The sequence below is a fragment of the Oncorhynchus mykiss genome, chromosome 24 (assembly GCF_057628025.1).
Source record: "Oncorhynchus mykiss isolate SJ-2025 chromosome 24, ASM5762802v1, whole genome shotgun sequence".
NCBI classification, from domain to species: domain Eukaryota; kingdom Metazoa; phylum Chordata; class Actinopteri; order Salmoniformes; family Salmonidae; genus Oncorhynchus; species Oncorhynchus mykiss.
This window is the reverse complement of record NC_143045.1, coordinates 10,812,526-10,830,438: the sequence shown is the minus strand read 5'-3', so window position 1 is coordinate 10,830,438 and position 17,913 is coordinate 10,812,526. Positions and strand designations below refer to the sequence as shown.

General features: G+C 40.3%; 1 protein-coding gene across 1 annotated transcript in view; it reads right to left on the bottom strand.

The window, feature by feature from the left end:
- Nucleotides 1-846: 846 nt before the first annotated feature.
- Nucleotides 847-17,913, bottom strand: part of LOC110503701 (gap junction delta-2 protein) — a 36,278-nt gene continuing 19,211 nt past the window's right edge. Inside the window, exon 2 of the mRNA XM_021582163.3 lies at nucleotides 847-7,327. Coding sequence (XP_021437838.1) covers nucleotides 6,484-7,327 — 844 coding nt within the window. The 3' untranslated portion in view covers nucleotides 847-6,483. The remainder of the gene's footprint in view (nucleotides 7,328-17,913) is intronic.

The window sequence follows — 17,913 nt, the reverse complement described above, 5'->3', positions numbered from 1 at the left end:
GGGGTAACGCCCACTTACACAGACCTGAACCGTGACCCATTTTTTCAATGGGAAACTGCCTTTCTGCTTCATCTCAATTCCTCCATAATCTCTGGTGATAGCCAGTGATAGTGATGCACAAATTAGATTCAGTAGTTTGAAAACCCCATTGAAAACCTAGATTGAAAGTTTATGGGAAAACACTCAAACTGAACATAATTCATGTGCTTTTTATTGTTTTTAAGTTTGTTTTGGAGTCAAAGATAATAGTTTGTTAATTATTTAAATGAATTTAGTTTGCTATGATTTGTTTTAGTTTTAGTTCCCTATAATAACCTTGCCCCGCAAACACACACAGCATTCTCTCCTCCCTTTCCCTCGCAATTATCACGGATGCCATTAGTGCGAGCAACGATTTGGAATTGTTATTGTTTTGGGTCAGCTTTACCATTTCACCAGCAGCGCATGTTGATGTGTCAAGTGATAATAGTATGCGTTCGTTTGTTCAATTCCATTCCCCTGGACATTCTGACATCTCAGTATCCCATCTCTCTCTCTCTCACACACACACACACACACACACACACACACACACACACACACACACACACACACACACACACACACACACACACACACACACACACACACACACACACACACACACACACACACACACACACACACACACACACCAACACATGCAGAATATTGTTTTGACATTCTGACATCTCAGTATCCCATCTCTCTCTCTCTGTCTCTCACACACACACACCAACACACGCAGAACATTGTTTTCACATTTTGACACCAACATCCCTTCAGATAGGGCTGCACACTATCAATCACCATAAGGTCAAGCTCGGCGTGTGTACCATTCAAGGTTTTATTCAGTCTTCACATACAGTACACAAGTCAGAAACAATGGTCAAGAAGCCTTCAAATAAGGTCAGTTGGATATAAAATGAAATCTGCAGTCAAAACAACAGATTTTCCATTAAAAATCACAAAAAAGTGGTTTTTATTTTATTTCTTGGCATATAATTTTTTTTTTTACATCCATGTAGATGTTGGAGATATACAGAGCTATGATGAAACAATTAGATGTTCTTCTACAGCTAATATGTTTCCCTTTCTGCTCCTTTAAGAACACACATACCTGACGTTCAGTCGTTTTAGTACCCTGTGGTTGCAACCGTGCCAAATATAGACATAACCTCGTCCTCGACCCACTCTCGTACCCGAACGCGTTCTTGATATTATTGTTTATGCCGGAACCGTAACAACCACTCCTGTAAGGAAGCCTAAGTTCATTTTACAGTGCAGCGATGTCTTTTTTAAAATTGTTTGACTCTAGCTCGCTAACTATGCTACTTTATGACACAAAGGGCCACTGTGTCAGGTGAGGGGACTGCTGCGGTACACGTGGGCTATACGAACTAGTAGGCGTTTTCCCCACACTAAAGCTTCCCTTCTGAAAAACCTCACAGCCCTAGCCCCGTCCTCACTAGATCTAGTAGCTCTCGGTTGAATGAAATGACCTCATCGCTATTGATATCATGAGAGATTAAAGGGTTGGAAATTGCCCCCCAGCTCGATGTGGCTGTTTGTGTCGACTACATCAGCACCATGTATCGAGTGCACTTATAGCACTTCGAAGCCTCGGACTCAGTGGGTGTCATGTCCTTCACATAACAAGACAGAGCTGGCTTCATCATGGCTCCGACTCTCAGAGTGGAGAGTGGGATGCTAAAGGAATGTAAACAAGTATCATCATTCGTGGGGGGACGTCATTTTCGCTGTTGCCTTGTGTAGATATTCCTGAGCTAGAGTTCCGATGTGTTCGTCTTTCAGGCTAGTGAAGTTGACGGCACCCCGTATCACCCATTGGCACAAGGATAAAGGTTTGATTAAGTCCTTGAGCAACAGACACCACGTCCTCTTAGGGAGATAAATATTGGGATAGCGGTATGTTATGTTTCTATGGCGAAGGGGGATGAAGGAGACCAAGACACTCTCTCTGTGCTGAAACTATAAAGCCCTTGTTTATAAAACCTTCAACACAGCCGGTCTCGTTAAAATGTTTAGACGGGTCCCTTTGTCTCCAGACCTGATGACGTTAACCTGGGTCTGTTACCTCTCCACACCCCCCATGCCACTGGTTTGATGCAGCCCTACATGTGAGGTTAGGACAGGTGGCGCTGGTGGTAGTAGTGCGCTAGAGTGACAGTACAGCAGGTATTTAAAAGTGTCACAACTTCCAGGGTTTGCTCTCTGCCACCACAGATGGTGTCCGTTCCTGCCAATTGGAAGAGTTGTCTGTCCTTGCTTGAGAGGTCCTTACTTCCATCTCCTAGGAAATAGTTATCTGAACTTGCCTGGTAAATTACCTTCTTCCTTGTCAATGATTCAATGCATCACAGGGTGAGGGTAGATTAGCACCAATGTTTCAGGCTAGAGGGCTGGTTGAGGCTTGGATACAAGAAGTTATGTAATAATACTAATGTGTGTACTGATTGACAATACTTTATGTGCCCGTTTGAGCTATATGCTGTTTCCTGTTTTAAGAAAGGATGCAGGTGTTGTCTGATAACGTTTAGAAAAGTCTTGTTGAATTAATTGTAGAAATATGAATAAAAACCTCATTTTAAAAGATTGCTAATCATTTAGAAGTGCATAATTCCTGAGACTGTTTGTATGATGTGCAGTAGCCCTCAATGTGTTGACCTGAAGCAGAGGGCTACACAGTCCCCATAATGTTACTGTGTCGTAGGGCTTCACTGATTCACTCATCAGAGCTAATTAATTTGATCGTAATTCATTTACATTACTCTGGAATGTTGTTTCCTCTATTTTGTCAATGTAGTGTTTATTTACCCTGAAACATTTGTCTTACAGTGCACAAAAGTATTAATTCAGAGTATTCACATCTTAAGCGTTATTATTTTAAATATTTTATAGCAGGTAATTCAAAGTATCTCAAAATGGTGGTAAAAAAACAGCAGGGCTGAACCCTACGCTACTCGGTTTAGAAAGGACAGTTGGTACTGACTTGTAAAAGAGTTGGAAATTAGACATTCCTGACATCAAGACTTAATACACGTTTTATCTCAAAAGCTTGGACAACGACTAAAAAAAAAAAACTCTTCTTTTTTTAAGAGAGTTTTTAAAAACAGGTAGAAACATGCTCATTCTAGCCATTGTACATGCCTTAAAAAAAGAATACATTTTAAACCCCATGTAATTTGCATATCACTTTGGCAAGGGAGGGATACAATACTAGTGCATTACATTTCAACACACCGCCCCAGTTTGCACATTTGAAATGTTTTGTTCTTTACATAGGAAAAAAAAACGACTTTTTCAATTTGTCTTTCAATTACATCACTGTACAAAAAAAGAGAGCAACAGACTATAAAATGAATCCACAAGTCAGGACAAAAAAGGAAACAAATCAAGAAAAGAAAATTGCATAATTTTCACATATAGACTGGAGAGACCATTGGACCGCTAGAACCCTGTGAAGTGTTCACTTTGGGAAGTGTCCTCATCCCAACCCTGTTATATACCCCTCAATGAGACCAGACAGGAGACACGTGGGGACTGGAGAGTCCTGTATATCCATACTATACTTCAGACCAACCTTACCAAGCCATTTCTTAAAGAGAAGGGCCCAGGATCATTTAAAGAAAGCCCGGCCTTAACCTCCTATTATTACACCCTCTCAGCGGTCTTCTGAGAACAAGGCTCCGCCACATCCAATCCCACGGACATTCAACGAGCTCTGAAGAAGGGGACTAATTCTGTACTAGAGATTACCGACTGGTATCAGAGGGTGAATCACAGACGAGCCTGAATGAATAAAGAGTCTTCTTTGGCCACTTCACCAGTCACACCTCAATAAGACTATACCACCACATCAGTAGTGTGCTCAGTGAGGATAGAGAGGAGGAGCATGGATAGCTGGACTCATACATAGAGATACAACACTAGAGGCTGATTTCATAGAGCCCCAATGCTCTAGAAGGGAACAATTTGTCAGCCATCTTACATGGGGACAGTTCTGAACCGTTCTATCTCCATAAACTTGGTTGTAAATCCTCTGTAATTGAATGACTAGCAAGGCCTTTGTTTTTAGAGGCCTTGGCTCTGTCTGAGCGATGTCATGGCTTTCTGTCGTTCTGTTTAGGACATTGTTAATTTCCTGTTCTTTTCAAACAAATGTGCAACTAAAGGCTTTCTGGCTTTCCATATTCCACTGGTAGTGGCATCCATATTTCCCCTCCCATGTCTGTTTTCTCTGCTTGGCTTGCATCATATAAATGTTGAGTGGTGTGAAATGCATGCTGGGACTGTTCCTCCCTCTCCTCCCCTCTCGGCTGGATTTAGTTTGGCCCGGGCCCAGTCGGTGTCACAGTAAACCCAAACATCTCCAACCTGGGCTGTCTACTCTGTTTTACAGTGTACCAGACGCAAGTGCCAAAAGAACACGTAGTGTTGATGTCAATGTCTACCAGCAACTCCCCCCTCTCCCTCTTCTCTCTCCTGCTCCCTACAGAGTGTTTCAGAGATTACACACTCCAGGCTGTGTGTCCCTTGGCAGTGCTTGGGGTGACCCCCATTACAGGGTTCCCATATGATCCTGGGGTAGAACACCAGGAGAATGTTCCGGCCAAAGCATTTCCACTCAAGCAGAACCATGCTGATGGGGATTCTGTCTTTGCTGGGACATAAACCAAGGAGCACACACGCATGCAAGCACACACACAGGCACAGTGTACAGTATGGTGAAGCACCTCGCCAGTCATGTTTGGCCTTCTTATTATTTCATCGCCATGGACACTACTACTGCTCAGTGTACAAACCACTCCCTCAATATATCCATGTCTGGCCTCACTGCAGGGTCAAAGGCCATTGTGCTGTAAATGTGGGATCCCTTTTAGAGCGTACCACTATTGTAGAAAAGCTGAACCCTGTGTTCAGTGGCGTTGAGCGAGTGTGTTGGGCTTTTATTGCTGGTGCTACAGACCTTTCCCCAACGAGAGTTCCTTTCTCTCTCCCGTCTGTCTTCAAGGATCATGGTGCAGCGCTTATTGTCTTGGTACTTTCCTCAGTCTCTTAAAGGCCTGCCTGCTGATCACCACAGATGAGAGAGATGCAGCACAAACCAGTAGATGAACATTGTTCTCTGTCAGGAGTACCATTCATGACAACACGTAGTTCCTTTTAGAAGCACTGCTTGTGTACATGCCTTTTTCAAATACCTCATGCAATCCTCCTCTCAGACACAAATTCAGTTCCATCGATCGGAGGCAAAATGCTTTGAAATGAACAAGAACAAAGTACCCTCATAAAACCCAACCATGTTTTTTTGGCCTCCCCTCCCTCCATAAAGACAAACACATCTATTTTGACATAGTCTCTCACCTAAAAGAGGCAATACTATGCAGGAACTTTCAAACAAGAAGTAAATCCAAAGGACGGTACCAACTTTGTCACAAACAGAATAAATCAGCTCATAATAATGATATCATAAACATATAAATTAGTAATACAATGATCTGGTCCTTCACCAGAGAGATTGCAAGGAGAAGGTTCCTCTTTTACTCTCTCTTATTCCCTATTTCTATCTTTATTTCAGTCAGTCACAAACACACTGGAATGCTGGAGAGATGTTGGTGGGGGGTGTTGGTGTGGAGGGGAACGGTTTGTGACTGTGGAGGTGTCGTTTATGCGTGACCTCCTTGGGTTTATCTCTAAAGTTTACACCAAGGAGAAAGAGGAGAAGACATTACTGTCATCCACCCTCAGTCTCAACGGTGCAGGTGCCAGCAGTGGAGAAGTAGAGAAAAAATGTTTTTAATATTCCTTCATGGTGTTTGTGTTAATAATTGTTTGCCAGGAGACAAAATGTAAACAGCAGTTTCTTCTGGCACCAGCTCCAGGACTCCCGAACACTGGCTCTCTCCGTCATCGTCATCTCTGCAGACCAGCTTGAGAGGAACATCATTCTCTCTCCACACCAGCAAAGAGGGGCTAGAGAGTCGACATCGTGTGTGCTGGTTGTGGAGAGTCGGATCATCGTTGCGACAGCTCTTCCGCTCCTTCTCACGACCCCTCCTCACGACCCCTCCTACTCTCTTCATCATGGATGACATAAGCCAGAACAGCATCATGACATAGCCTACCCTTCGGTCCCCTTCTCCACCCCACCGCCCCTGGCCCAGAAACCCTACAACAGCCAGAAGCCTCTCCTTGAAGACTTCCCTACAGCACTTTGGGAACGTCCCAATAAAACAAAATCACATGACAAGGTGACAAGAACAGGTGCAGCTGGACTCATAATAAATAAAAAATACAGCAAATATTCCTTGGCAGCTTTTTTTCACGTCCCCCTCCTCCTCCTTCCATTACAACTGTAAAAAGAGAGAGTGGAATGGAGTGGTCGCCCCACTCGTTCCCTACCCTGCCCCCTCACTTACCCAGCATTTAGCCCTGTCTCCATCAGACGTAGGCGGATTCGCTGGACTGGGTCCTGCCCATGTTGGGGGGCTGCGACATGTGGGTCATGTCCTTCTTGCGGATCTCGCAGATGGACTTGCGGCGGGCCTGCACGCCCCGGATGGCTGCCTTGATCTTCTTCCAGCCCAGGTGGTTGAGCTCTGCCAGGTTGAGCAGCACGCAGATGCCGCTCACCGCGAACATGAAGACCAGGAAGACCGTCTTCTCGGTGGGCCGCGACACGTAGCACTCCACTTCCTTCACGCAGGGGTAGCGGTCGCACTCGAAGATGCCCGGCACGCTGAAGCCGTATAGGAAGTACTGTCCCACCAGAAAGCCGATCTCCAGTGCATTACGGAACACCACCTGGATAATGTAGAAGCGTGAGATGCCCTCCTGCTGGCGCTGCTTGGACTTCTTGCCATGTGTGAGCCCCCGCGGCACATTGGGGATCTCCTTGACCTCCATGCAGTCATGCTCGTCCTTCCCGCCACCGTCGCCGTGGTGCACCAGGATGCCGTTGATGTTACGAAGCTTCCTGGTGCCACTTTGCCCGTAATCCGAACGCTCCAGCAGCGGGTAGAGGAAGGAGTAGCGTCTGTCACGCTGCTTGGCCGACTGGTGCACAGAGTAGGTGATGAAGCACAGGCTGGGCGTACACACCAGAATGATCTGGAAGACCCAGTAGCGGATGTGGGAGATGGGGAAGGCCTTGTCGTAGCAGGCCTGGTTGCAACCCGGCTGCAGGGTGTTGCAGATGAACATGGTCTGCTCGTCCTCGTACACCGTCTCGCCAACGATGGCCACGATCAGGATCCGAAAGATCACCACCACGGTCAGAAGAATCCTGTATGAAAGAGGCACACACAGAGAGACACAGTTAACAACTGGAGGGAGTGGTGAAGAGAGAAAGGATAGTAGAAGACCAATAAAACATATTGGATTAAAGAGACTGAAGTAGCTTTGGGCACAGCAGGAGCAAGAGAGAGAGAGAGAACTTGGATAAGAGATGTGGAGTTGTGGGAATTATGAGTAGTGAGTGATAGGTAAGGATGTCACTGTTCCTTTAGATGAGGTAGAACAAGGGATTCATCTGGAGCACATTCATCTGCTGAGCACAATATCTACAGAGCATTCAGAAAGTATTCAGCCCTGTTTACTCTTTCCACATTTTGTTATGTTACAGCCTTATTCTAAATTGGATTAAATCTGTTTTTTTTTGTCATCATCAATCTACACACAAAGAAAAAACAGGTAGATTAATGTAGAACAACAATTCTTTAATCCATTTTAGAATAAGGCTGTAACGTAACAAAATGTGGAAAAAGTCAAGGTGTCTGCATACTTTCCGAATGCACTTTACATATATTAGAGAAATAACAATTATTACGTGAATATTTTTTCCGTGCTACTTCCAGTCATTTTATCTCCAGCGCAACAGTCATTTAAAACAGGGACATGACACATCTCTCTGTTTCATGGTCTAATTTTAGCATCAGGCTCCTTTAACACGTAACCCTCATCCCAGTCCCTGCTAAAGTGGATCTTGCTGTAATTAATTTTGTAACACACAATCTCTGTCTTCCCATTTTTCCTTTCCCCTTAGCAACCGATGACACTATGCACCTCGTCTGCGGTTTACATGCTATTTCTGTGCGTGTGACAGAGGGGGGAGAGAGAGATTACTGTGGTAGTGGGGGTGTGAAGCAATTCACTGTGATTTTTCAGTGGTGTGCTTTAATGTGACATATTGAGACGTATGTATACAAGCGTGTGCGCTGCTTTTGTATAGCGTAGGGCTACGATTTCATTATGCGAGTGGGCTTCAGAGGCACCCTCCTTTTCCACTGTCAATGGAACTCAGACACTCTCACTCAAAGCTCTCTTCTCATTCATTTTTCATACAAACACAGCAGGCATTTTTAACGCAAGCCTTTTGTGTGGCGTAGCCTGCAGCTCTCGAAAAGAGTTCAGAGCAATTCACACTTGAATTGAACCTGTATTATAAATGATCATTTTTACTCCGCGGGCACAGATTTACCCACCTGCGTCTGACAATACCAATCCATTGGTCCTGGAACTCATTAACAATATTGTGATAACGTTTATGAAGTGATGACGACAATAGAACAAAGTGGGGTTGTCACCTTAGTTGCCAAATAGTTGGATGTGGTTCGGCTGATGTGGGTGAATTGGTAACCTACCAATCGGAGCGGTTTACTGGCCTGCACATGCCACAGCTGTGGTTTCAAGGGGCATATTTCATCTGACCCAAAGTCAGCCGCTACTCACATGTAGGCCTTACCTCTCATCATAGACAGAGACTACAGAGGTAAAAAAAAAAAAATATGCCTGGAAATAAATGATTATTACTATTTAAAGAAGACATGCTCCCAATCCGCCCACCTGTAATCTGATGTGCCGGATGGAAACCCAGTAGAGACTAAATGAAATGCTTTTCCCCTTGGCGCCAGTTTAGGGCTGAGTATTCACTGTAGCAGTTCTAGAGCATTGTGCCAGCTAGCGCACTGTATCAGTCACAGGATGGGAAAAAGTATTATTAGGTACAGAGGAAAAACATCAAGTTACTGTCAAATTAGTTACAGACAGAGATTAAAAGTCACACAAAAAATGCAGGAGCTAGAGATTTCCTTGAATAAAAAAAAAATGCCATGAGAGAACAAAATCTCATCAGGGAGAATGAATTATATAATGGCTTCCACAGGCAACCCCACAACCTTAATCTGCACCAGGGCCAATGGAGGATTCTTGCATTAGGCCTAGTAGTTTGTTTAATGCCATCGAATAGCTTTAGATTATCTATGCCCATAACCCCCACCTGCTTCTTCTCCTCTTTTCCCTTCACTATCTCTCTTTCTGTCTTTTCTCCCTGTCTTTCTGTGCTCCTGCTCCTACCATCTCACTCCCTCCTACCCCCCCTCTCTTTCCCTCCCCATCTCTGCCTGGCACTACAACAGAATCAGCTCCAAATAGAGACTATTTCTCTTTTTTTTGGGAACCATTTTTGCTACCATTGTCGGCAGACCCTGTTTAACATTAAAAGGAAATCTCCTTTGTGAATCTTGCAAAAACGTCCAAAACGATCTGAGTAGTCCTCCGGCCCTCCCCCTCAACAGCCTGTATTTGTTTGTCGTTAAATGAACACCCTGTCTGTGTTTTCATCCAATCCCCAGTGATTACTTCAAAACATTATGCCCAGAACCCAAACTGCTTCTTTTAATTTGATCATGGTTTCTCTCTCAAATTTGAGGACAAAAGCCAGGGGGAGGTTTATTTGTATCTGCAGTGATCCGTAACTAACAGGGTGCACCAACATGTGGAATTATACATTCTTTTTCGGAGTGAAGCGTTGTCACAACCGTCCGTGCACAAACCACTGAGCAGCTTGCATTGTTTGCCTGCTAAAAAAGAAATACAGAGATGCCATTTGAAGTGATGCCGCTGTACCATTGTTGTTATGGAGGAAGAACAGCCCCTGTTATACCGTACGGTCATGAATGTCGCTCTTCCCTAAGTGTGACTTACCGATTCAACAGTGTTTCTTTAAGTAACCCCTGGAGATAATATGTTGATTGAGGAAAGTGGGTACGAGAGGAAGGAGGGGGGGCTCCCTGGTGCCTTTACCCACAAACCCCCTCCCTCCCCTCCTCTCTCGCCTCGCACCCAACTTCCTCTGCCAGTTACCATGGCAACAGACGATGGGAAGAAAAATGAGAGGTGCTCATGAGCTCTGATTCGAGCCGAGGACCAGCTAAAGTGAAGAAAGGCAACTTAACTACCCAGCAAGCTGAGAGAAAAAAAACACCAGCAATAACAATACTACCAAATCAAACTGGAACTGTCTTCTCTCATCTGTGGATGGAAGCCAGAAAACAATCATTCCACACCCAGGAGAGAACATCTCTCACAACCTGTTGTGTAGAATGGTGCAGACATGGTTGATCTGTGATGGAATCTTATTGATAACCACGAACACGACCGATATATACTAATATAAAAAGACACTAGAGAAGTGTATGTGTTCCATCTGTCTTGTCCAATGCATAGGCTCCCGAGTGGCGCAGCGGTCTAAGGCACTGCATCTCAGTGCAAGAGGTGTTACTACAGGCCCTGGTTTGAATCCAGGCTGTATCACATCCGGCCGTGATTGAAAGTCCCATAGGGCGGCGCACAATTGGCCCAGTGTCGTCTGGGTTTGGCCGGGGTAGGCCGTCATTGTAAATAAGAATTTGTTCTTAACTGACTTGCCTAGTTAAATAAAGGTTAAATAAATCAATTGGCTAGGTCATGTTATTAGAAAGTATTCAAGTCCTTTTCAGTAGGTGATGGCTGAAAAAGCGATCCATACAAAAGAAGCTGTGAAGAGTCAAAGCTGGCTTGTTTGCCCTATGATTTAAGCGTTCCCCATGTGATACTGCTGTGTAATCCTCTTAAAGGGCTCCCTCTTTCCCCCGTTGTCTGGGCTTCTGCTGCTGCTTTACCTGGTCTCATCCCTTTAACTCTCTCTATAAAGTATTTCCCTGGCTTCTGCTGCTGCTTTACCTGGTCTCATCCCTTTAACTCTCTCTATAAAGTATTTCCCTGGCTTCCTCATGTCTGTCTTGTGTCAGGCTAACAAGGTTGAGCAACAATAGGACCTGGTTGACTTGACAGCAGGCAATTTGGCACCTAGCCCACAGCTACAGTACGTCTTGCTTCCGGTGAGGTCAGAATCTTGTCCGTTTAGCCAATACTGTATCGACTCTCCCCAGAGAATGTAGCCTATTTCCTCAGCTGCTCACACACGTCCCCCCACACACACACACACACACACACACGTCCCCCCCCACACACACACATCCCCACACACACACACGTCCATACATATACACACATACAGTGTATGAAATCGTACACACATGCTTACACACGTACTGTATATAAAACATCACCATCAGCACAGACACACCTATATTAATACACAGCCACATACCCAGTCAAGCATACACACAAAATACATGATGCAAATAGTCTGATATAATTATTACTGGGCTGTCCATTACAAATCCTCCCACCTTAGAGAGCACGGGAAGAACACAGGAATGTCAGACATTACAGACACAATCAGCTTTCTAATGCTCGACAACAGCTGTGTGTGTGAGTGTCTTTGCGTATCTGTTTACTTGGGTGTGTCTGTTGGGTTGTGTGTGTTTGCGTGTGTGTGAGTGTGGATGGCACTCTGTTGGCAGGGGAGCGGCTCCCCTCTGCTCCTTCTGTCACCGACTGGAATGTGACAGAGATGGAGGAGGTCCAGGATAGCCCTCAAGACCGGAACACACCCTCCGTGGCAGAGCCAGTACACACTGCTCAGTGCTAAGTGTGTGTGTGTGTGTGTGTGTGTGTGTGTGTGTGTGTGTGTGTGTGTGTGTGTGTGTGTGTGTCACTGGGTGTGGGTTTTTGTGTGGTTTGGTGTGACAGATATAGAGCCAATATTGTATGTGTGTGTAGATGGGTAGAAGGTAATGATCCGTGTCTGTGTTTTTTGTGTGTCTATATAGGTCTAAAGTATATGCCGTACGGATGTAAATCTCCTTTGTAGACCTCTGACGTGAGACAGTACCCACTATCTACTTCTCATTAGGTCCTACTACTGGCCTGAAAACAAACACACTATCCCTGTGCAGCTGATCAGTACTGAGAGACAGACTGGGGTCATGGAACAGTGGTGTCCTCTCTCGATGGACACACACAAGGGCACTAGAGTGACTGGAGCTGCATTTTGTACTGATGATTTAATTATACACAGCACAGCCGTGATTAATCCATATTTACCACACGAGTAGCTCCAAGTACACTCACAGTCTCACGGCAGTCCTTTACAGAGTCCCAGAGACCTCCACTCCACACTAATCAACTGGGAACAGTATAGGTGTGCTATAGTGCTGATATCGTCATGGCAACACAGCCATCAGAGTAGAGTGCTGGGTTTGGGAAGGTCATGAGGTGTGAGCTGGGAAGAGAGCAACAGTCAGCGACCGGGGTGGGAGCACGGCTATAATCCACATTTAATCTGCTGTTTTGGACAATCCAGTGTGGCCCATGCCAACGTCAAAACCCAAATCACTCTCAGTCACACATGCTGGAAGCATTCTCCACTGACTCCCAGCCACACATGGTTAGCACACACTCCTCTATCGCTCCTAAATATATTCTAAACATGTACAGTACAGAGAAGTATTATTCATATATTCTAAACATGCACAGTACAGAGAAGTATTATTCATATATTCTAAACATGTACAATACAGAGAAGTATTCTAAATCTATTCTAAACATGTACAGTACAGAAAAGTATTATTCATATATTCTAAACATGTACAGTGCAGAGAAGTATTATTCATATATTCTAAACATGTACAGTACAGAGAAGTATTATTCATATATTCTAAACATGTACAGTACAGAGAAGTATTATTCATATATTCTAAACATATACAGTACAGAGAAGTATTATTCATATATTCTAAACATGTACAGTACAGAGAAGTATTATTCATATATTCTAAACATGTACAGTACAGAGAAGTATTATTCATATATTCTAAACATGTACAGTACAGAGAAGTATTATTCATATATTCTAAACATGTACAGTACAGAGAAGTATTATTCATATATTCTAAACATGTACAGTACAGAGAAGTATTATTCATATATTCTAAACATGTACAGTACAGAGAAGTATTATTCATATATTCTAAACATGTACAGTACAGAGAAGTATTCTAAATCTATTCTAAACATGTACAGTACAGAGAAGTATTATTCATATATTCTAAACATGTACAGTACAGAGAAGTATTATTAATATATTCTAAACATGTACAGTACAGAGAAGTATTATTCATATATTCTAAACATGTACAGTACAGAGAAGTATTATTCATATATTCTAAACATGTACAGTACAGAGAAGTATTATTCATATATTCTAAACATGTACAGTACAGAGAAGTATTATTAATATATTCTAAACATGTACAGTACAGAGAAGTATTATTCATATATTCTAAACATGTACAGTACAGAAGTATTATTCATATATTCTAAACATGTACAGTACAGAGAAGTATTATTCATATATTCTAAACATGTACAGTACAGAGAAGTATTATTCATATATTCTAAACATGTACAGTACAGAGAAGTATTATTCATATATTCTAAACATGTACAATACAGAGAAGTATTCTAAATCTATTCTAAACATGTACAGTACAGAGAAGTATTATTCATATATTCTAAACATGTACAGTACAGAGAAGTATTATTAATATATTCTAAACATGTACAATACAGAGAAGTATTCTAAATCTATTCTAAACATGTACAGTACAGAGAAGTATTATTCATATATTCTAAACATGTACAGTACAGAGAAGTATTATTCATATATTCTAAACATGTACAGTACAGAGAAGTATTCTAAATCTATTCTAAACATGTACAGTACAGAGAAGTATTATTCATATATTCTAAACATGTACAGTACAGAGAAGTATTATTAATATATTCTAAACATGTACAGTACAGAGAAGTATTATTCATATATTCTAAACATGTACAGTACAGAGAAGTATTATTCATATATTCTAAACATGTACAGTACAGAGAAGTATTATTCATATATTCTAAACATGTACAGTACAGAGAAGTATTATTCATATATTCTAAACATGTACAGTACAGAGAAGTATTATTCATATATTCTAAACATGTACAGTACAGAAGTATTATTCATATATTCTAAACATGTACAGTACAGAGAAGTATTATTCATATATTCTAAACATGTACAGTACAGAGAAGTATTATTCATATATTCTAAACATGTACAGTACAGAGAAGTATTATTAATATATTCTAAACATGTACAATACAGAGAAGTATTCTAAATCTATTCTAAACATATACAGTACAGAAAAGTATTATTCATATATTCTAAACATGTACAGTGCAGAGAAGTATTATTCATATATTCTAAACATGTACAGTACAGAGAAGTATTATTCATATATTCTAAACATGTACAGTACAGAGAAGTATTATTCATATATTCTAAACATATACAGTACAGAGAAGTATTCTAAATCTATTCTAAACATGTACAGTACAGAGAAGTATTATTCATATATTCTAAACATGTACAGTACAGAGAAGTATTATTCATATATTCTAAACATGTACAGTACAGAGAAGTATTCTAAATCTATTCTAAACATGTACAGTACAGAGAAGTATTATTCATATATTCTAAACATGTACAGTACAGAGAAGTATTATTCATATATTCTAAACATGTACAGTACAGAGAAGTATTATTCATATATTCTAAACATGTACAGTACAGAGAAGTATTATTCATATATTCTAAACATGTACAGTACAGAGAAGTATTATTCATATATTCTAAACATGTACAGTACAGAGAAGTATTATTCATATATTCTAAACATGTACAGTACAGAAGTATTATTCATATATTCTAAACATGTACAGTACAGAGAAGTATTATTCATATATTCTAAACATATACAGTACAGATAAGTATTATTAATATATTCTAAACATGTACAGTACAGAGAAGTATTATTCATATATTCTAAACATGTACAGTACAGAGAAGTATTATTAATATATTCTAAACATGTACAGTACAGAGAAGTATTATTCATATATTCTAAACATGTACAGTACAGAGAAGTATTATTCATATATTCTAAACATGTACAGTACAGAGAAGTATTATTCATATATTCTAAACATGTACAGTACAGAGAAGTATTATTCATATATTCTAAACATGTACAGTACAGAGAAGTATTATTCATATATTCTAAACATGTACAGTACAGAGAAGTATTATTCATATATTCTAAACATGTACAGTACAGAAGTATTATTCATATATTCTAAACATGTACAGTACAGAGAAGTATTATTCATATATTCTAAACATGTACAGTACAGAGAAGTATTATTCATATATTCTAAACATGTACAGTACAGAGAAGTATTATTAATATATTCTAAACATGTACAATACAGAGAAGTATTCTAAATCTATTCTAAACATGTACAGTACAGAAAAGTATTATTCATATATTCTAAACATGTACAGTGCAGATAAGTATTATTCATATATTCTAAACATGTACAGTACAGAGAAGTATTATTCATATATTCTAAACATGTACAGTACAGAGAAGTATTATTCATATATTCTAAACATATACAGTACAGAGAAGTATTCTAAATCTATTCTAAACATGTACAGTACAGAGAAGTATTATTCATATATTCTAAACATGTACAGTACAGAGAAGTATTATTCATATATTCTAAACATGTACAGTACAGAGAAGTATTCTAAATCTATTCTAAACATGTACAGTACAGAGAAGTATTATTCATATATTCTAAACATGTACAGTACAGAGAAGTATTATTCATATATTCTAAACATGTACAGTACAGAGAATTATTATTCATATATTCTAAACATGTACAGTACAGAGAAGTATTATTCATATATTCTAAACATGTACAGTACAGAGAAGTATTATTCATATATTCTAAACATGTACAGTACAGAGAAGTATTATTCATATATTCTAAACATGTACAGTACAGAGAAGTATTATTCATATATTCTAAACATGTACAGTACAGAAGTATTATTCATATATTCTAAACATGTACAGTACAGAGAAGTATTATTCATATATTCTAAACATATACAGTACAGAGAAGTATTATTCATATATTCTAAACATGTACAGTACAGAGAAGTATTATTCATATATTCTAAACATGTACAGTACAGAGAAGTATTATTCATATATTCTAAACATGTACAGTACAGAGAAGTATTATTCATATATTCTAAACATGTACAGTACAGAGAAGTATTATTCATATATTCTAAACATGTACAGTACAGAGAAGTATTATTCATATATTCTAAACATGTACAGTACAGAGAAGTATTATTCATATATTCTAAACATGTACAGTACAGAAGTATTATTCATATATTCTAAACATGTACAGTACAGAGAAGTATTATTCATATATTCTAAACATATACAGTACAGAGAAGTATTATTAATATATTCTAAACATGTACAGTACAGAGAAGTATTATTCATATATTCTAAACATGTACAGTACAGAGAAGTATTATTCATATATTCTAAACATGTACAGTACAGAGAAGTATTATTCATATATTCTAAACATGTACAGTACAGAGAAGTATTATTCATATATTCTAAACATGTACAGTACAGAGAAGTATTATTCATATATTCTAAACATGTACAGTACAGAGAAGTATTATTCAGAAGTATGCAAGGACCCCAGACATTATGATTCACGAGACATGTCACACCAAGATTGATGTGTACAGTTAGTGAATCAATGTAAAAAATAAGAAATTGCTAGTTGTGCATTTCACTGTGATGAACGTCTACATTTTGGGTGAAGGTTGTGCATTTTAATGCTTGTGTGTTTACCTGTTTATCGGTGGGGGAGAGAGAGGGAAAGAGAAAAAGAGTGGAGGAGAGGTCAGTGACTCTGGCTGTTGAAGGGCTGTTAATGAGGGTTCAGTCCATGAGTCAGCGCTTATGACTTCCAGGGGTTATAAATGACCGTAAGACTGACCTTAAATGACCGTAAGACTCACAGGGAGAGAATAGAATAGACAGTGTCCCAGACCACTCTTAGGCCACTCTTAATTATTATCTTATTAACTCATGTCAACAACTCAAACAGTCATGGAGCCATAGATTCAGAGAGAGACATACCATGGTTTGTCGGAGATTAAGTAAAGACCTCATTGTTTAGGCCTCACACTAATGTTGGGCTTTCCACAACAGAACAGTGAGTTGTCTTTATTTTACTTAGCAAGAAGCATATGAAAGGTTGTATCAGTTTGTTAGAAGCATTTTCCCTTTGTTCTAAGCTTCCATAGACTCATAATGAGATCCACTGATTGTACAAAGGCACCAGCGCTCTCGCTCTATCTGTGAGAGTAAGATGGGTGAAGTGTCTGTGGGTATTGATTTGCACCTGGTGCATACTGCCTCTCAATGTTTATCTATTTTAATAAGGTCTCTCTCTCGTTCCCTGAACAGATAGAACTAGAAGGCCTTGAGAGGGAGGGCGGAACTGAGGCAACCTGCATCTTATCATTCTGCTGCAATGTTTGGGCTATAGGCATGATGAGGGCAGATATGGCATTGGTCTCTCTCTCCACCTCCTCTCTCTCTCTCTCTGTATGTCTCCTTCTCTCTCTCCACCTCCTCTCTCTCTCTCTCTGAATGTCTCCTATCTCTCCACCTCCTCTCTCTCCCTCTCTCTCTCGCTCTC